This window comes from Daphnia pulicaria, chromosome 1 (genome assembly GCF_021234035.1).
Source record: "Daphnia pulicaria isolate SC F1-1A chromosome 1, SC_F0-13Bv2, whole genome shotgun sequence".
Lineage (NCBI taxonomy): Eukaryota > Metazoa > Arthropoda > Branchiopoda > Diplostraca > Daphniidae > Daphnia > Daphnia pulicaria.
In genome coordinates, this window is record NC_060913.1 from 9038473 (window position 1) to 9059024 (window position 20552).

At 38.7% G+C, this 20552-nt stretch overlaps 5 protein-coding genes across 6 annotated transcripts in view; 3 read left to right on the forward strand and 2 right to left on the reverse strand.

Moving 5' to 3' along the window:
• LOC124344997 (verrucotoxin subunit beta-like) overlaps nt 1-9914 on the forward strand; it is a 493626-nt gene extending 483712 nt beyond the window's left edge. Inside the window, exon 4 of the mRNA XM_046798266.1 lies at nt 9856-9914. The gene's annotated coding sequence lies outside the window, so the exon portion shown is untranslated. The remainder of the gene's footprint in view (nt 1-9855) is intronic.
• Nucleotides 1-20552, reverse strand: part of LOC124344966 (mucin-3A-like) — a 322367-nt gene that overhangs the window by 228560 nt on the left and 73255 nt on the right.
• Nucleotides 277-20552, forward strand: part of LOC124345083 (verrucotoxin subunit beta-like) — a 48444-nt gene continuing 28168 nt past the window's right edge. The window contains exons 1-4 of the mRNA XM_046798273.1: nt 277-282; nt 2010-2015; nt 7309-7436; nt 7754-8041. Coding sequence (XP_046654229.1) covers nt 7328-7436; nt 7754-8041 — 397 coding nt within the window. The 5' untranslated portion in view covers nt 277-282; nt 2010-2015; nt 7309-7327. The remainder of the gene's footprint in view (nt 283-2009; nt 2016-7308; nt 7437-7753; nt 8042-20552) is intronic.
• Nucleotides 11138-12212, reverse strand: LOC124349913 (putative uncharacterized protein DDB_G0271606). Its single transcript, XM_046800850.1, has 4 exons — nt 12131-12212; nt 11812-12047; nt 11485-11685; nt 11138-11319 (listed from the first exon to the last, which is right to left on the reverse strand). Exons 1-4 carry the CDS (start codon nt 12210-12212, stop codon nt 11197-11199), a joined length of 642 nt encoding a protein of 213 aa, XP_046656806.1. The 3' UTR covers nt 11138-11196.
• LOC124349842 lies at nt 12245-13203 on the forward strand. 3 transcript variants are annotated; one of them, XR_006920318.1, is made up of 5 exons: nt 12245-12354; nt 12410-12526; nt 12583-12747; nt 12831-12910; nt 12996-13203. XR_006920318.1 is itself a non-coding variant. In XM_046800741.1 (3 exons), exons 1-3 carry the CDS (start codon nt 12601-12603, stop codon nt 13087-13089), a joined length of 321 nt encoding a protein of 106 aa, XP_046656697.1. In that variant the 5' UTR covers nt 12533-12600; the 3' UTR covers nt 13090-13203. The 3 variants fall into 3 exon arrangements, 1 of the variants encoding a protein (XP_046656697.1); XR_006920319.1 differs by having other exon boundaries at nt 12340-12354; nt 12442-12526; XM_046800741.1 differs by lacking the exons at nt 12245-12354; nt 12410-12526 and having other exon boundaries at nt 12533-12747.

Consider the following 20552-nt stretch of genomic DNA (forward strand, 5'->3'; position numbering starts at 1 on the left):
CTTCACTTGAGGAGGGTGAGCACTGAGCAGATAACCGATCCAGTGAAAAACTTTGGACTCGTATCATAAAATAGTCTTCAACGTGCAACTGAGAATAAATTTGGCTGTAGTTTTAAGGCGCACACAATTTGTAGCTAATTTGTATGGGACACTAATGTAAGAAATCGACACGAAATTACCAATATTACAAGAACACGAAAGACTATATTATTTACGTTCGACAGGATTTACACAGTTGTAAGGATTCTGAGATGCGCCTTTCTATTTTTGATCTGGGTCAAAGTTGATCCAAGTGCCTTTCTCTTTTGTGACCTGTTGTAACCTACCAATTTCCCTTTCTCTTGACCTATTATTTCTCACTTTCCCTTTACTTGTTTTTGGTATAAAACCCAACGCAGAGTCTCATTCTTTAGTTCAGTCTTTCTGACTCACCCGTCGCAGAATGTTGCTGTGTAGCTCAGTGTCTCACTACTGGCTCACTTGTCACACCTCTCGGGTTTATTCTTCATTTCATTATTGTTTCCATATTCATGTTTTCACCCGTCTCATGCTAGAGAAGTCTTGCGCTTCGCATGTAGTCACGTAAGCTAATGTGAACAATACAATTCTTTACGCCTTTAAAAGAATCTTTTAGTTGACGATTTGAGTGGAAAAAGCCACACGGCCTATCCGCTTGATTCGTTACACAGTGGCAAGTCGCCAATAAAGTCGCCACACAATTAAAAATCTCCTACCGCACTCAATGCCGCCAGACAAAGGTCTCATTTAATGTGACAACGCCTACAATGTTTTCTTTAACAAAGGAAAGAAAAGGAGGGCCAGTGAGCAAATGATCCGTCATCAGCTATCATTGCATTGAAAGAAAGAAAATCGAGGCCACATCACGCCGCATCACGCCAACTAATTAGGTCAATGAAGGGAAGACGATCTTTGATTATTATTGTCTCTATTTCCTCTATTAAATCACAAACAACGATAGGGAAAGGATCTATTTAAAAAATCTGTTAATAACATATCCAAAATCCCTTACAAAATCGCTGTATTTTTTCACTATGGCTGATGAGGTTTTTCACTCAAGAAAATTTTCATGCAACTCAAGAAAGCTCCACTGTAAACATTATACAGTGTGTCTCGTTCTCGAGTTCTGTTCAAGGATTTTACGGTAATAAAACTTTTGTTATCGGCTGGGACACTTGGAGGTTTTATTGCGCCATTTCTAGAAATAGATCCCGCTGCTGTGCTGCAGGCGAAAAGAACAGCTCGCGCTATCAGACATGTTGACGTTCCAAAGTTCTTTTCATCAAGAGTTTGTCTTGTATTGAGGCTTCTCGTTGGATTTGCTACGCTTCGCTGCTGCGTGCTGGTTGTGTAACTGCGTCACTTTATTTAACTACTTCGTTTAATTAAACGTTTAAACTATTTCAGAAACAACCGATCAATCGAGGTTCACAATTCCTTTTACAGGTATATAAATATCTAATAACTATATATAATTACTATATACAGTACCCACCAAACTATTAGGTACACCCCCCTATTTTCAATGCATTCTTATGGCACTACGTGTCCTAGAAAAATGCAATAACTCTTGAACCGCTTGGGCTAGATTTTTTTCCTTTTGGCCCTGAGTAGATCTAATGATGATCTACATTTTTTCTACACATGAAGTTGTCGTAGGATTAACCCCCACGGCGCTACGGTATCGTTCAGTTCATTAGGTACACCCGTTTTCCCCCCATATGCGCCGTGTTAAATACGGCGTTTTCCAAAATTTACAAAAAATACTAAAAATCAAGCTAAAATCTTTTTCTTTGTGCCAAAAGATGCAGAATTCTTCACTCTATACGAATATAAAGAATAATTTACAATCAAATCAACTCAGAGAACCCTTCCCTATACCTCAAAGTTTTCCACTTCAAAATTTGGCGAAATTGGGCGCCCTCTGCTGGCGAAAGTGCAAGTTTGTTGAAAAAAGTACAAATTTTGAAGTGGAAAACTTTGAGGTATAGGGAAGGGTTCTCTGAGTTGATTTGATTGTAAATTATTCTTTATATTCGTATAGAGTGAAGAATTCTGCATCTTTTGGCACAAAGAAAAAGATTTTAGCTTGATTTTTAGTATTTTTTGTAAATTTTGGAAAACGCCGTATTTAACACGGCGCATATGGGGGGAAAACGGGTGTACCTAATAAACTGAACGATACCGTAGCGCCGTGGGGGTTAATCCTACGACAACTTCATGTGTAGAAAAAATGTAGATCATCATTAGATCTACTCAGGGCCAAAAGGAAAAAAATCTAGCCCAAGCGGTTCAAGAGTTATTGCATTTTTCTAGGACACGTAGTGCCATAAGAATGCATTGAAAATAGGGGGGTGTACCTAATAGTTTGGTGGGTACTGTACATAGAAATAAAAATCCTACTGCAGATTGGAACTGCTGAGACTTTTCTTGACGTGTGTCACCGCCATCATTTGTCTGGAGACCTTGAAATACTTTGACTAGAAAACGGTTTTACGTAAGTTACAAAAGTTCGTTTCGTTTGGGTGGGAAAAAATGTAACAGTATGTACCTCATATAGTTCTATTTTGTAATGTTTTACCCAAATGTTCACTTCACTAACGAATTCTTTCAATTACGCTTGCAGGAATAAAATATTCAGTGAAATGTCGAACATAGACGATCTAAGTAGACAACCGTTTTCAATGCCAGCTCTTGGGCGACATTTCGATTTGGGTACCGTTTACGATGCAATCAAGGATGCAACCATTCCCGGTAAGTATTAAAATAAAAGTTCCTTCCTGGTTGAGCTCGTCGTTATTGTTCTCGTTTTTTATTAGACTTCATACAACTAATTATTTTGAAATCAGTTTGATTAATGGAGCAGTATAGCGCAGTATAGGCCTAATTCTCCACATTAGTTGAATATTATATAAATGGCCACATTATTAATAATAGAAATGAAATCGAAGAAACGTTTTAAAATTTTTAAATAGCTCGTTTATAAAAACATCATGTTTTTAATATTATACTAGCAGTTAGAGACACAGCAAACCTCATCATGAATCAAATTTTTTGTTTGTTTTTATCATCAGGGTATACTTTCTGGAATGGAAGTGATTTAAAAAACGTCAAAACCGATAGGAAAGCTTACACAGAATTTTCGATTATTGCATCAGACAAACTCACCGACAAATTCGAAGAACTGAAAGTCAATGGGTCACTACAAGTCAGCATCTTGTGTGGCAAGATTAAGCTCAGCGGATCGGCAAATTATCTCGACAAGACGAAAAGTACCAGTCGGCAATCGAGTGTTCATGTGAAGTTGAAGTGTCGCACCGCAGTCAAGAAATTATTAATGGAACATTTAGATGAGAGTAATTTGCGTTACCCACAGATTCAAAGAAGTGGCATGATCGGCTCTGCAACTCACCTCGTTACGCAAATCGAGTACGGTGCAGAAGCCACGTTCACGTTCACTAAAAAACTGAGCAAAACAGAAAACGAGCAAGAAGTCAATGGACAGCTGAAATTAGATGTCGATAAATTTACCAAATTTCTTAAAGGGAACGCAAATGTTGGAGGTAAATGGGCAGACACCAATCAAGAAAACGAGGATAACATCGAGTGTCATTTTCAAGGCGATTTCGAATTGCCCAATGACGTGGATCGCCCAATAACGTACAAAGAAGCCATCGTGTTCGCCCAAAAGTTCTTAAAATTTTCATCCGTTTGGATGGCAAAAGACGATGCAGATGCAAACAAGTCACTGGGCGTGCCCATTACAGTTTGGCTTTACCCGTTGGTGTTGATGCAAGATGCCCAAGGAGCTCCGGCTCTTCGATACGAAATTAGCGTTACGCTGGCGTCGCAATGCGTCCTGATTATGGACAACTACGGCGAAGTGGAAGGTACACTTGTTCTGATGCTTGAAGACCCTCTAGTAAAAATGTTGAGTCCACTTCAAAAGAAGCTCCAACTGTTCCAGCGATGCCTAACATCTTTCATTGCCGATCTGAAAATAAAATTGGGGGAAATGGTCGTTGGCATTCGCAGCGGCAAAATCAAAGTAGAAGAATTCAGTCAGCTGATGAGCCAAATCAGCAATGAACAATTCACGTTTAATTCTAATCGCCTTGAGCGATGGATTGATCAAAAGGACAAAGAACTTTGCTTAATCAATAGATTTCAAGATGAAGCTAAAACTAAATTGGGAAATAACAGCAAAGTTCATTTTTTCCCTTCTACGAGAACACTGCAACAACAAATGACCAAATTTCCAGTTGATTTTGGATACGAAATTGCATTCTCATTGTTAGCTCTCTCAGAACCTTTTTTGGAACTGCTCAATCAAACGCTCGGCACGAATTATTTAAATGAAATTTCCTTACCGACAAATAATGCAAATTTTGACCTTGGGTATGAAAATGATTCCGTCATTGAACGTATTCAGAAGGAAATCACCATCTTTGCCGAATTAGTCAACATCAAATCCAACGACGAGAAATTCGCCTTTGCCATGACGGCACCCGACAAATACAACGAAACTTGCGCAAATGAATTTTCGATCATTGTTCACCATAAACAGAAAAAGATTTTTGGGTGGAATGCAGTTTTGAATGTCTGTCAACATTACCCAAAGGAAAGAATTTTAGACGTTTTCCAGTTAGTAGTTGGCCACTTTGAAAATGACAAAATCGTCGACGTCATACCTTTCAGCCTTTCAGTTGAAGAGGAAATCCCCGAAGGATGGAATCCATTTCCTCTCCTTGCCTTATGTCGATATTACGACAAAGACAATTTGATTGACATTGTCCGATTGTTAATTGAGAAGAATATCGACGTCAACTGCAAGGACGACGACGGACAGAATGCTCTTCATTACGTGTGTGCATTTTACGACAAAGAAAATTTGATTGACATTGTCCGATTATTAATTGAGAAGAATATCGACGTCAACTGCAAGGGCTGGAACGGATGGAATGCTCTTCATCGTGTATGTCGAAATTACAAGAAAGAAAATTTGATTGACATTGTCCGATTATTAATTGAGAAGAATATCGACGTCAACTGCAAGGACAACAACGGACAGAATGCTCTTCATTACGTGTGTGATAAAAGTTACGAGAACGGAAATTTAATCGACATTGCCGACATTGTCCGATTGTTAATTGAGAAGAATATCGACGTCAACTGCAAGGGCTGGAACGGATGGAATGCTCTTCATTACGTGTGTCGATATTATGACAAAGAAAATTTAATTGACATTGTCCGAATGTTAATTAAAAATAACATCGAAGTCAATTGCAAAACCAACGACGGATGGAATGCTCTCCATTTCGTGTGTCGCTGTGTGCCTAAAAAACTTTTGGTTGACCTCGTTTCGATATTAGTTCGGCACAAAATCGACAAAAAAGTAAAGACGACTGGAGGTGAAATTGGGACTGCACGTTCCTTCCTTTTAGAGCGTTTTAAAGAAGAGGAGGTCAAAGATGTTCTTCAAATTTTGGATTCATAGACTTATCATCTTCTTTGGTACATAAAACTATGTAAGTTTTTACATTTGACCTGAACATAAAATACTTCGTGCATTACGTGACAAAAAGTCGAATCATTTATTTGATTTATAATTTTTTTAGACTGCATTATTTGGACTGTTTGTCAACAGGATAATTCACTGGTTTTACTACATTGAGAAATAATTTTCTTAGTTCTTTTTTCAATTAAATCATTTGGGTAATATTTAATGCATTTAATTTAAATGCAAAGCTTGTGAAATATTACCCAAAATTGGTAAAATGTGCTGTTCAAAATGATTTACTCTAACCCAAAACATGTTTTGAAATTTACGCCATTTAACTTATGCTTAATATGGAATTCCGCCTAATAATATCAACTGTCAATCAATTTATTAAAACCCCAAACATAAGTGCACTTTATTAGAAAAAATAAAATAAAATTCGTTTTATTAGACTTTGTTTCAAGATCTCCAGCCAAGGCTTTTCTTTATGGAGACTTTTATCTCAGCAAAACGTGGCATCATCAATAAACCTGCTGGGTCAACAAAATAAACAATAATAATATAGATGGCACCGCGTATCGTTTTATCCTTCACTTGAGGAGGGTGAGCACTGAGCAGATAACCGATACAGTGAAAAACTTTGGACTCGTATCATAAAATAGTCTTCAACGTGTAACTGAGAATAAATTTGGCTGTAGTTTTAAGGCGCACACAATTTGTAGCTAATTTGTATGGGACACGAATGTAAGTAATCGACATGAAATTACCAATATCACACAGAACACGAAAGACTATATTATTTACGTTCGACAGGATTTACACAGCGGCAAGTTGCCAATAAAGTCGCCACACAATTAAAAATCTCCTACCGCACTCAATGATGCCAGCAGACAAAGGTCTCATTTAATGTGACAACGCCTACAATGTTTTCTTTAACAATGGTGAGAAAATGAGGACCAGTGAGCAAATGATCCGTCATCAGCTAATCACTTGCGTTGAAAGAAAGAAAATCGAGGTCACATCACGCCCAACTAATTAGGTCGATGAAGGGAAGACGATCTTTGATTATTATTGTCTCTATTTCCTCTATTAAATCACAAACAACGATAGGGAAAAGATAATAAAAAAATCTGTTAATAACATACGTCAATAACCAAAATCCCTTACAAAATTGCTGTATTTTTTTACTATAGCTGATGAGGCTTTTCACTCAAGAAAATTTTAATGCAACGCAAGAAAGCTCCACTGTGTAAACATTATACATTGTGTCTCGTTCCCCAGTTCTGTTCAAGGATTTTACGGTAATAAAACTTTTGTTATCGGCTGGGACACTTGGAGGTTTTATTGCGCCATTTCTAGAAATAGATCCCGCTGCTGTGCTGCAGGCGAAAAAAACAGCTCACGCTATCAGACATGCTGACGTTCCAAAGTTCTTTTCATCAAGAGCTAGTCTGTCTGGGATTGAGCCATTTCGTTGGATTTGCTACGCTTCGCTGCTGTGTGCTGGTTGTGTAACTGGACTAACTGCGTCACTTGACTACTTCGTTATAATTAAATATCTAACAACTATATAATTACCATATTACATAGAAATCCAAGTCATACAGCAGATTGGAACTGCTGAGACTTTTCTTGACTTGTTTCACAGGCTATTAAATTCCTTGATTAAACTGTTTGGTAAGTTACAAAAGTTCATTTCGTTTGAGTGACAAAAAACCGTCACAGTTTACATATCGTGCTATTTTGTATAATGTTCACTTTACTCAACGAAATCTTTCTTACGCTTGCAGGCATAAAATATTCAGTGAAATGTCGAACGGAGACGATAAAAGTATTCAAATGTTGTCAATGCCTGCCCTTGGGCGACATTTCGATTTGGGTACCGTTTATGATGCAGTCAGAGATGCAATTATTCCCGGTAAGTAATAACAAATAATATTTTCTGCGAATTTTCTGGGTGGGTTTTTCGTTGTTCTCGTTTTATTGAATTAGGTTCATACAATTAATTTTTAATCGGTTTTTGCTAATGAAGCAGTAAATTGCCTATTACACTGCATACACAAATTAATGGCAAATTGGGAACATTACTCTAGAAATAGATCGAGGAAACATAAGGTTAAGCAATAAGGAATTTTTTGATTTTTAAATAGCTCGTATATAAAAATCATGTTTAATTTTACTAGCATAAAGAGACTCACCTTATCATGAATAACATTTTTTGTTTGTTTTTATCAGGCTTTCCTACTTTCTGGAATGGAAGTGATCTAAAAAACGTCCAATCCACCGTGATTAACCACACAGATTTTTCGATTATTGCTTCAGATAAACTCACCGACAAGTTCCAAGAACTAAAAGTCAGTGGGTCACTACAAGTCAGCATTTTGTGTGGCCAGATTGAACTCGGCGGATCGGCAAATTATCTCAGCCAAAAGAAAAGCACAAGTCGTGAATCGAGCGTTCACTTGACACTTAAGCGTCGCACCGCAGTCAAGAAATTACTAGAGAACAACATGCCTTCCCGTGATGACGTTCAAACAACCGGTAAAATCGGCTCTGCAACTCACATCGTTACGCAAATCGAGTACGGTGCTGAAGCCACGTTAACGTTCACAAAAAAACTAAGCGAAACAGAAAACCAGCAAGAAGTCAACGGACAGCTGAAATTAGGTGCCGAAAAAATTCAAAAATGTCTTGCAGGGAACGCGAATGTTGGAGGTAGTTGGGCCGACACCAATCAAGAGAACGAGGATAACATCGAGTGTCATTTTCAAGGCAATTTCGAACTGCCCAATGACGTGGAGAGCCCAACAACGTACAAAGAAGCCATCGAGTTCGCCAAAAAGTTTTTGCAATTATCATCTGATCGGGTGGCCAAAGATGATGCAGATGGAAACAAGTCCCTTGGCGTGCCTGTTATTGTTTGGCTCTACCCGTTGAAAGATGCACAAGAAGCACCGGCTCTCCGATACGAAATTCCCCATTGGATGGCGTCTCAATGCTTCCTAATAATGGAAAACTACAGTGAAGTTGAAGATAAACTTGTTCTGATGCTTGAAGATCCTCTATTAGAAAATCTAAGTCCACTTCAAAATAAGCTCCAGCACTTCCAGCGATACCTAACATCTGTCATTGCCGAACTGAAAATAAAATTGTGGGAAATTGTCGTCGGCTTTCGCGGCGGCAAAATCCAAGAAAAAGATTTCAAAATAGAGATGGATCGAATCGGCAATGAAAAATTCACGTTCAATTCCAATCGCCTTAAGCAATGGCTGGCTCAGAAGAACAAGGAACTTTGTTTAATCAAGAGATTTCAAGATGAAGCTAAAAGTAAAATAAAAAATCAGAGCAAAGTTCATTTCTTCCCTTCTGCGACAACACTGCAAGAGCAAATGACCAAATTCCCAGTTGATTGTGGTTTAGAATTTTCATTTTCCTACTTATCTCGCCCAGAACCTTTTATGGAACTGCTTAAACAAAAGCTCGGGACGATTTTTTTTAAATGAAATTCCCTTACCGACCAATAATTTAAATTCAGATTTAGATTGTTGCTACGGAAATGATTCTGTAGTTGAACGGATCCCGAAAGAAATTGTCATTTTTGCCGAATTAGTCAATGCCAAATCAAAGGACGAAAAATTCGCTTTTGCCATGACGGCACCCGACGAATACAACGAAACTTGCGCAAATGATTTTTCGATAATTGTTCACCACAAACAGAAAAGGATTTTTGGGTGGGATGCAGTTTCAAAAGTCATCTGTCAACATTATCCAAAAGAAAAAATGATCGACATCATACGCCTGTTAGTTGAAGAAAAAATCCCAGAAGAATGGAATTCAATTCCTCTCCTTGCCTTGTGTACGTTTTACAAGAAAGACAATTTGATCGACATTGTCCAATTGTTAATTGATAAAAAAATCGACGTCAACTGCAAAACAAGCGATGGATCGAATGCCCTCCTTATCTTGTGTCGATATTACAAACAAAAGAATTTGATTGACATTGTCCGATTGTTAATTGGGAAAAATATCGACGTCAACTGCAAACAAAACGACGGATGGAATGCCCTCCATTTCGTGTGTCGCTGTGTGTCTAAAAAACTTTTGGTTGACCTCGTTTCTATACTAGTTCGACAAAAAATCGACAAAAAAGCAAAGACGACTGGAGCTTCAATTGGGACTGCACGTTCCTTCCTTTTAGAGCGTTTCAAAGAAGACGAAGTCAAAGATATTCTTCAAATGTTGGATTCATAGGCGCATTTGACCTGAACATAAAGTACATTTCATTGTGTCAAAAAGTAAATTAATAAAATATTCATTTAATTTTCAATTCTTTTTAGAATATGCATATCTGTGGAGTGTTCGCCAACAGGATGATTCGCTGCTTTAACTACATTCAGAAATAATTTTCTTAGTTCAATTTTCTAAAATGCTAGCTAAAGCCAAAAAGTTTGTTAAAGATTAACCCAACATTTCTGAGTGATAAAATGTGTTAATGTGTTCAAAAAATAAAAATTTTTGATTTACTCTAACCCAAAACATGTTTTGAAAATTTACGCCATTTAACTTATGCTTAATATGGAATTCCGACTAATAATATCAACTGTCAATCAATTTATTAAAACCCCAAACAAACATCAGTGCACTTTATTAGAAAAATTAAAATAAAATAAATGTTTTAGACTTTTGTTTCAAGATCTCCAGCCAAAGCTTTTTCTTTCAGGTGACTTCTTGACTGTGGTGGAGGAGGCTGCAACATTTGTTGTTGTTGTTGCTGAGCAGGAAAGTGTCTGCTGTGCCCTTCAGCTCTTCTCCTCTCCATTTCACGAGCCATGGCCGAACGATACGCCTCGTAATTCATCACAATCGTCTCCAGTTCCTGTTTGTACAAACGTTTGAGGACGTTGTCGTAGCAGTCGAGTTCCGGCAGCCAGAACAGCTCCCACCGCAATTTGTGGTCGTGTTCGGGGGCTGCACGAAAGTAAAACTGCAACCAGTAAGGGATCTCCTCGTACAGGTAAGGATTGGCCGGGTCCAGCACTTGCGGTGGAGCGTGAAATTCCGTGTGACGTGGAGCCGGAGGCATCGGTCTTGACGGACGCATTTGAGCATCCGCCAGCGAAGAGGATCCCGACGTGATGTAACGGGGGGCACACGGATGTTCGTACTGGGCGTGGCGGGTCGTGTGATTGACGTAATAAATTCCAAATTCACTCGATTCGACTCGTTCCCAACCTGAAATTATAAAATTAAATTTAAATTCTTATTTAAAGACAACAAGATAAATGTTATACCAGTGGGCAATCCTTCCTTCTCCAGCGGATGGGACCAATGAGTCGTCTGCGTGTTGTGGTCGATGTAATACTTTCTGCCACGCAACGTGTAATCAATGGACCATCCAGGTGGCAAAGGAAACTCTTCCGACCCGCTATCCTGACTCGTGTTGGTCGACGATGAAGGTGGAGCTCCAGCAGCTCCTGCGGTCGTCGATTTACTCAAATTCTGGTAGACGGGATTCTCTTGTTGTTGTTGGGAGCTGCTGTTACTGGCCAGCGAAGACTGGGAAGCGCTGACGCTGCTGGAAAGTAAAAGAGGGATGTTGGCGTAGGTGGGAGAATGTTGTTGTTGCTGTTGCTGTTGGTGGTGGAGTTGTTGTTGTTGATGCTGTTGGACGCTGAGCCTCACTGGGCCAACTGTTGCTGCAAGACCAACAACTGTTGCTGCTGTTCACGTGCCGAAGCAGAGAGATAAAGTGGATAAATGTGCTGCTGTTGTTGTTGTTCAGCTGCCTGCATGGAGCTGAGCTAAATTGTTCAAAAATTAAAATAACAATTAGTCGAATTTAATTCATTATTATAAAATAAAAAAGATTCTTTCATTTCCAGCCAGACCAAGGAGAGAGAGTGTGTGCGAACCAGCAGACAAACAAACAAAAGACAAACGAAAAGCAAAAATGAGGAAAGCCATACCTGGGAATCAGGATCAACCAGAACGAGTTTCAGTGGATTGGCCTGGGGATTTTGGTGGCATAAAGGAGAGTTGGCTGGGAACTGCTCAGACCCCGGTTTCATCAGAATATGCCCCTCAAGGCCCAAGCCTCTTGCCAGTGAGAGTGAATCACTCTCTGATACCTCGGCGTAATCAGCGTAGGCCTCATCAAAGGAGACAGACTAATTTGGGGGCAAAAGCCGTGCAACACAAACAAGGATGTGAACATTCACTCAAGCCAGGTGCCGATGCAAGCAAACATGCCGTAAACAAATCACCATTAAACACACAAACAAACGTCTACCTACCAAATGACTCTGTTGCTGCTGTTGTTGCTGCTGCTGTTGTTGTTGTTGCTGCTCAGCTTTGACTTCGCTGGCAGGTATGTACCTTCCCTCGTAACCCTGCTGAATTTGCTGCTTGCCACCATGTTTTATGTTGGACACTACTTCCAAACTTTGAGTCGACCCGCTGAGCTTCTTGGCAGCCTGGGACTTGCTCTTCAAAGCATCAACAGTTCTAGTAGAGGTCCAGACGTTGATGACTGCGTAATGAAAAAAGAATTCCGTTCGTTAACTAGACCAAAACATTGTTTAACGGTATGCAAACTGGTTTATATGTATTTACTTGGCACATCTGAAGGTGCTTCTTTCTTCAAGTATTTCCCCGTCGTAGTTCCATTCGAATTCCAAGTTTTCAAGCAACCCATGTCTGAGTGCACAAGTGCAATATATCGCACAGGTCTGGCGCCACTTTTCCTCTCGCGCTTCCCTATTACGCTAGTGTCGTCTGGTGGGGAACGGCGACAACTCTATTTCTGTCAACACCATTCTGCATGCAAAAGGACTAATGTAGTGCTCATGTAATCTCAATTGTTATTTTATTATTAATCTATGCATTTTAAAGGTACTACATCTTCTAAATCCCTAAAAACTCAGTGAAGATGAGACTAAGGTTACAAGAATTACACCATTCCCCCCTAAGTCTCAGGAATACATAGACATTTGCAGCAGTGTGTACGTGGTAAGCAAAAAGAATTGTTGGTGTACAGCATTAATACATTTTCCCTTTATAACCAGGAAAGATTATTATACCCCATGCTTCAATTGAATGGATTACCAGCATATTTTCTGAATATATGGAGTGGTAGCATAGCATATACTAAATTCAAAGATGCAACACGAAGAAGAAGCTGTGCATTTGTGGAATTTTGTGATTCCGAGTCAGCTGCCAAAGCTGTCACAGTAAGTGTTCTTTACATATTTAGGCAGTAACAATTAATACCTAAATGGAGACAATGCTGAGAGCTCATTCAAAAATTTTATAGGAATATGCAGCCTCCAGCGAGTATCATGTATTGACTGAAGATCCAGGGCAGTCATGTAGTATTCAGGTGTTTGATGCAGAGTGCGTAAACTACTTTCTAATTGAACAATTGAAAGTTGTTCACTTTACCTTTTTTATTTATTTTAATTTGATTTTGTTCTTACAGGAGCCAAGACGAAAAGGGGGACAAGAAGAAAACGAGCACACAACTAGACACGGAGGAAGCAGGCAGATCATTTCCAAGTTCCGTGTGTTGTTGAATGCTCAAGAAGCATTTTAAATACTATGTGATCAATTCAAATTTTAAACACGCACCAATGCTTGTAGTGTACCCGTGTTAAACTTCAATAAAAAATATGTGATAGTTCAAAAAATGAGAATTTATTAGTTTGTTCACTATTAACAAAAGATCGACTCTTTATATTTCAAATTAAGATTTCGCGTTGATAATGGAGTGTATTAATGCAGTATTTTCCCTATTTCATAGGTGGAAGTTTGCATAGCATGACTAGCGTCAGTTTAAACATCTTCCGGCATGAATTAAAGGTAGATGCATATAAAATGCAGTGTTTTTGAACTCATATTCGGGTTCCGCGTGAAAATCTGAGTAAGAACATTCATTTGATTACTATTGGCGGACGCCTGCATTAGCATGATTTGCGTCAACGTGAAAAATCGTTCGACGTGAATTACAGGCACACGCATACAAGAAAGAGTTTTTTTGAACTCATATTCGGATTCCGCGTAAAAAGTTTAGCTTAATTAATTGTTTTCGTTATTTTTGCGTTATCCTGTGCAGCACGATGTGCGTCAGCGTGAAAAATCGTTCGGCGTGAATTACAGGTACACGCATATAAAATAGCCAGTTTTTCGAATCATTTTTGAATTCAGCGTAAAAAGTTGAGTCTACTTCATAATTTTCATCATTTTTAGCGGTAGCCTGCAAGAGTTATTCGTTTTTGACGAATTTTTTCATAGAAACAAAACGACGCAGTTCTCTTTTATTATCTAGGCGACCTTTTTTCGAAATTTTTTTTTGTCGCAAACGACAAATTCCCCCCTAAAATAATGAAATTAACACCTGATACTCAAATTTAAACGCTGAATCCATATATGAAGTCAAATACCGACTTTTATTAATGCATCTACCGTTATTTCACGCCGAACGGTTTCTCACGCTCACGTAAAGCACGCTATACACTACAGGCTTCCGCCAATAATAATAAAGTGATAGTTTTTACGCAAGTTTTAACGCGGAATGCGAATATGAGTTCAAAAAAACTCTATATTATATGCATCTACCCGTAATTCACGCCGGATGGTTTTTCACGCCGACGCTCATCATGCTATGCAGGATAACGCAAAAATAACGAAAAATATGAATTATGCTCAACTTTTGACGCGGAATCCGAATATGAGTTAAAAACTATATCTTATATGCATTAACCCCCGTAATTCACGCCGGACGGTTTTTCACGCCGACGCTCGATCTATGCAGACTTCTTAAAATAATGGAAAAAATTACACTACACTCAATTTTTCACGCGGAATCAAAATTTGAAATAAAAAACAGTCTAACTAACAAGTGAATTCTCATTATTTAAAATTTATATCTTTTATTGTTGTCTTTTATTATGTATTACATGGATACACTACAGGCATGTTAAGTGTCTTAACGAATTTGTATTTCTCATTGTAGCATTTAGCATTTTCTTGAGCATGCCGCACCATGGAACTACAGTGTCTAGAGGTTCTTCCAGGGTTCTTCCGTGTCTAGTTGTGTGCTCGTTTTCTTCTTGTCCCCCTTTTCATCTTGGCTCCTGTAAGAACAAAATCAAATTAAAATAAATAAAAAAGGTAAAGTGAACAACTTTCAATTGTTCAATTAGAAAGTAGTTTACGCACTCTGCATCAAACACCTGAATACTACATGACTGCCCTGGATCTTCAGTCAATACATGATACTCGCTGGAGGCTGCATATTCCTATAAAATTTTTGAATGAGCTCTCAGCATTGTCTCCATTTAGGTATTAATTGTTACTGCCTAAATATGTAAAGAACACTTACTGTGACAGCTTTGGCAGCTGACTCGGAATCACAAAATTCCACAAATGCACAGCTTCTTCTTCGTGTTGCATCTTTGAATTTAGTATATGCTATGCTACCACTCCATATATTCAGAAAATATGCTGGTAATCCATTCAATTGAAGCATGGGGTATAATAATCTTTCCTGGTTATAAAGGGAAAATGTATTAATGCTGTACACCAACAATTCTTTTTGCTTACCACGTACACACTGCTGCAAATGTCTATGTATTCCTGAGACTTAGGGGGGAATGGTGTAATTCTTGTAACCTTAGTCTCATCTTCACTGAGTTTTTAGGGATTTAGAAGATGTAGTACCTTTAAAATGCATAGATTAATAATAAAATAACAATTGAGATTACATGAGCACTACATTAGTCCTTTTGCATGCAGAATGGTGTTGACAGAAATAGAGTTGTCGCCGTTCCCCACCAGACGACACTAGCGTAATAGGGAAGCGCGAGAGGAAAAGTGGCGCCAGACCTGTGCGATATATTGCACTTGTGCACTCAGACATGGGTTGAAGTTTTCGGATCCTTTTTCGACGACACAACGAGACAATACACCATCTATCGGTCAGCATACTTACTCCAAACGGGGGATTACGAATTTGAATTATTCTCGATTTTTTTGTTTTGAAAAGGTTTTTGAATTTTTGTATTTAATCTGCGACGGACTAATAATACCAAAGATGCCGCAATGCGAAACTTCTATATACTAATAATTCCACTAAATAAGAATCGAAACATTACGTAGGCCTATCTAATTACGAAGGTAACTTGTATTGGGAATCGCCGAATCGGAACCTGCGTATAGGGTTCACTTGAAATTGTAAACTCTTTTCGACCCAAGGACAGACGAAATATTCCCTGTTGTAACTACGAAAATTCAGTTTGAGTAAAACAACGTTGACAGAAAGCGCTTGGTATTAGATATTAGAATCATTATCGTGCATTTTGCTTATCATGAACGTTTACTTTGACTTAATCGTCGTAGGCTGGGTTGATTGATAGGTTATGTAGGCTATCATTCTCTTCACCGGTGCAGTTGAATTCCGTCCATAGTGGGAGAGACTTGTGCAGTTCAAGTGTGCGTGCGTACATGTATCTTAATCAACTATTTCAAGTATAATTACTCCTTGAGATTAACATTTTTCAGTATATACGTAGGTGTCGATGAACAAAGTTCTTTTCACTTTTAAAATGTTGCATAACTACATACAAGTGAAGGGACAAAGACTCCCCCCCCCCCTTTTCTGAATGTGATAGTTCCATATACGATTCTTGTGATAAACAAAAATCATTAGATCATCGGCTTTAATAGATGTGTATTGTTCCCACAGATATAGAATAACAAGCGGAGAGATAATATCAGAAAACAGACTCGGAAAACTCTACATTTTTATTTTGTGCCATGTCGTGGGATATCAGTAACAATGTGTTGAAAATGCCCGCGTTGGGCAGACCATTCAATATGGGAACTCTTTACAATGCCCGAACAGAAGAAATCATTCCAGGTATAGTCCACCAATCCTCATACAAATTTATTTTATTTTTTGGGGGGATTTCAAATTGACGCCAATTTGGCGCTTTTCTTATAAGCTATCTTGTAGGCCTAATTACTTTTGTATTTGTAATTTCAGGCTTCACTTTGTGGTCAGAAAATGATTTAAATGGTGTCAACACCACCCATAATAAGAGCAAGAGTTTTTCACTGATCGCCTCCGACAAACTGACGGACAAATTCCAAGAACTCGACGCTAGAGGCTCCGTTCAAATTAGTGTCCTGTTGGATATGGTGGAGCCAAAAGGCTCGGCGGTTTATCTCGTCAGAAAGAAGAGACATTTCCAAGAGACTATTATCCACGTCAGGTGCCATTACCTGTCGGCAGTCAAGGAGTTTACCATGGAACAACTGGACGAGGAAAAAATCCGTTTTGTAGGCATTGCAAGGACTGGAAACCAGGAAACTGCGACCCACGTCGTGACCAAAATCCAGTACGGAGCTGACGCCACTTTTACTTTGACCAAACGATTCGAACGAGATGAAGACGAGCAGAAAGCGAGTGATGAGCTCAATCAATGTGCCGATAAGCTTATCAAAGCGCTGAATGGCAGTGCGATGATTGTCGCAGTCGATGGAAATTTATCAGGAACGAATGACGTTGATTGTCACTTTGCCACCGATTTTAATCTGCCCGATGACGTCAACGCCCCAACTACGTACCAGCAAGCCATGGAGTTTACCAGGACGTTCAAACAATTTGCATTCGATTGGATGGCTGCAGCTGATGATGAAACGCAGCCTCTCGGTGTGCCTGTGACGGTTTGGCTCCACCCGTTAGCGTTGATGCCAGGATGCGATGGAATAAAACCGGCTCCACTGTATGAAATGAGCCCCTCGCTAGCGTCGCAATGCATTCAAATGATTGAAAAATACGAGATTGCGGAAAATGAACTCAGTTACATGCTTCAAGATCCGCTAGCTAGAAGTTTAAGTCCATTTCTCAAGAAACTTGAACTCGTCCAGCAACATCTAACAGCTTCCCTTACCGAGTTGAAAATGAAACTGAGAGAATCGGCGGTGAATATTCGCAGAGGGAAGACCGATGAGAATACATTTGAGCAATTATTGAGTGAAATGGACAGCGAGCTGCGTGTATTCAATTGCAATCGCCTTAATCGATGGCTGGGTCAAAAACACAAAGAACTTTGCGTCGTCAAGAGATTTCAAGAAGAGACTAAACTGAAAATCAACGGCCAGAACAAAGTTTATTTCTTCCCTTCTGCGAGAACACTGCAAGAGCAAATGACCAAAGTTCCCGTAGAGATTAGTTTCGAAATTTCATTCTCATCCCTGGCTCGTTCAGAGCCTTTTCTTGAATCGCTCAATCGAAGAATAACGGAAGAAAAAAGGAATGATTTAAATGATGTGCTCTGGTGTGAGAACAATTCCGTTTTTAAAAGGATTGAGAAAGAAATTGTCATTTTTGCCGAATTTGTCAACGCCAAATCCAACGACGAGAAATTCGCTTTCGCCATGACGGCACCCGACGAATACGACAACATTTGCGCCACTCAATTTTCCATCATTGTTCAAAACCAACAGGAAAGGATTTTTGGATGGGATGCAGTTCTAAAAGTGTGTCATTATTATCCAAAGGAAAAAATCGTCGACATTTTTCATTTGGTATTTGAACATTTCGAAAAAAGAAAATTTATCGACGTCATCAGCCTCTTAGTCGAAAAGAAAATCACCGAAAAATGGAATCCATTTCCTTCTCTTGCCTTGTGTCGATATTATGACAAAGAAAATTTGATCGACATTGTCCGAATGTTAATTGATAAAAAAGTGGATCCAAGTTGCGAAATCCTTTCCAAAGAACGAGGGTCATTGTTATCATCATATTCATTTAAAATAAAACGGAGAAATGCCCTGCATATCTTGTGTAAATATTATAACAAAGACAATTTAATTGACATTGTCCGACTTATAATTGAGAAGAATATCGACGTCAATTGTAAGGACAACGGCGGATGGAATGCTCTTCATTACGTGTGTCGATATTACGACAAAGAAAATTTGATTGACATTGTCCGATTGTTAATTGAGAAGAATATCGACGTCAACTGCAAGGACTACTACGGATGGAATGCTCTTCATTACGTGTGTCGATATTATGACAAAGAAAATTTGATTGACATTGTCCGATTGTTAATTGGGAAGAATATTGACGTCAACTGCAAAACCAACTACGAATCGAATGCTCTACTTTTATTGTGTCAGAATTACCACAAAGACAATTTAATCGACATTATCCGATTGTTACTTGCGAAAAACGTCAACGTCAACTGCATGCACTTGGGAGGATGGAACGCCCTCCATTACTTGTGTGATAAAGCACCTAAAACAGGATTGGTTGATCTCGTTCAACTGTTGATTCAACACAATATCGACAAAAACGTAATGACTGGATCTGGATCTAGAAAATTTCTTGCAGATTTGTTCACCAGCTCACATTACGTAAGAGAGACTCCACGTTCTCTCCTTCTGAAACGTTTCAATGAAGACGAGGTCAGAGATGTTCTTCAAATCTTGGATTCCTAGGCTCATCATTTCTTCCTTGCTAGCCTATAGCATCTATCGCGTACCATTACTCTTGTAAAAATTTGGCACATCAATTCTACGCAACTGTACCAATAAACTTAGTAAGTGTATGGTATACAGCAAATGTGTAACACAGTGTTGGACTTATATCTGGTTTCTTTATATTAAAAAAAAATTCTTGAAGTGCAATGCCCGCCAATCAATTCGCTTACCCCACTCTCAACTACCCGATTCGATAATTAGAAATGCAACTCTTTTAACACATGCAAGAAAACATTGGGATTCATTCGGGATTTGTAATTACGTGATACTATTACGTGTTAAATATATCGATCACGTTTCAACATTTACACCATTAAACTTATGCATAATATCGAATTCCACCTAATAATATCAACTGTCAATCAATTTATTATTACCCCAAACATAAGTGCAAATAGAAAACAAAACAAAAAAATAAAATTCGTTTTAGACTTTTTAAGCGTTTTTAGACAGAACATAAACAGTTAAACACTTGGATAGTTGAACATTCTCAAGTCATAGTTACTACCAAGACTTGACCAAGAGTCGTCTGGATCTTTGTGGTTCCGTAAGCCGTGGTGCTTTTAACAAATAAGTTGCCGAACCCCGTTTGAAACTGGAAAAATGTCGACTCGACGGACTCGACAGTTCATTTCTATTTCGAATGTTGGATGATTTTAAGATGTGTGAGATTTGTACTGCTCAACGACAGGCGGGAATCAGTTATCTGTGAATAGAATGAAACTGTATAACATCTCAGTGTTGATCTTGTTGCGATTCATTTAGGGCCACGAAAAGAAGTTTTCCGTTGCTGCTGATAATAGAAACACAAAAAAACGCGATGAAAAAGCTATGTTTTCATTTCTTTACTCTGGTTTGCTTCATTTAATACTTTGTCTTCTTTTAGCTAAACATTGAAACATGTAAAGGGACAGCACGTGTGATGTGCTAGAATCACGAAAATTCGGCTATGTTCACGCGTGAGTAAGGAACGTTCAAATGCCGGAGGGGCCGGACGTATCCAATGCACACGATCCGATAAATAACGACCCAAGGTAAGTTGATTTTTCTAATTTATTTGTTTATTCTCAGTCTATGATGAATTTTTTTTCATATACATTTTACATGCGGATATATCTGTAGGCGCATGCAGCAATTGCAAAACTGTCGAAGTCCTTCATATGTCAGTTGACGAAGGTTTCAAGACAAAATGGTAAATTGGAAGCGGATATAATCATTCAAGAATCAGAAACCCACTCCAAAAGTATAAAACTGAAAATAAAGAAGACAAATAAAGAACAAATCCTTATTGCGAAGTTGCTGCGCTTCACTTAATCGAGACCCAACAGTCCCAAATCCCTTACAAAATCGCTGTAGTTTTACTGGCTGAGGCTTCTCACTCAAGAAAATGTTGTTGCGTATTAGTAGGACGCATTGCTGCACTGTAAACAGTAGGATGCCGTTCCCAAGTTCTGTTCAAGGACTTTACGCTAAAAAGACTTGTATT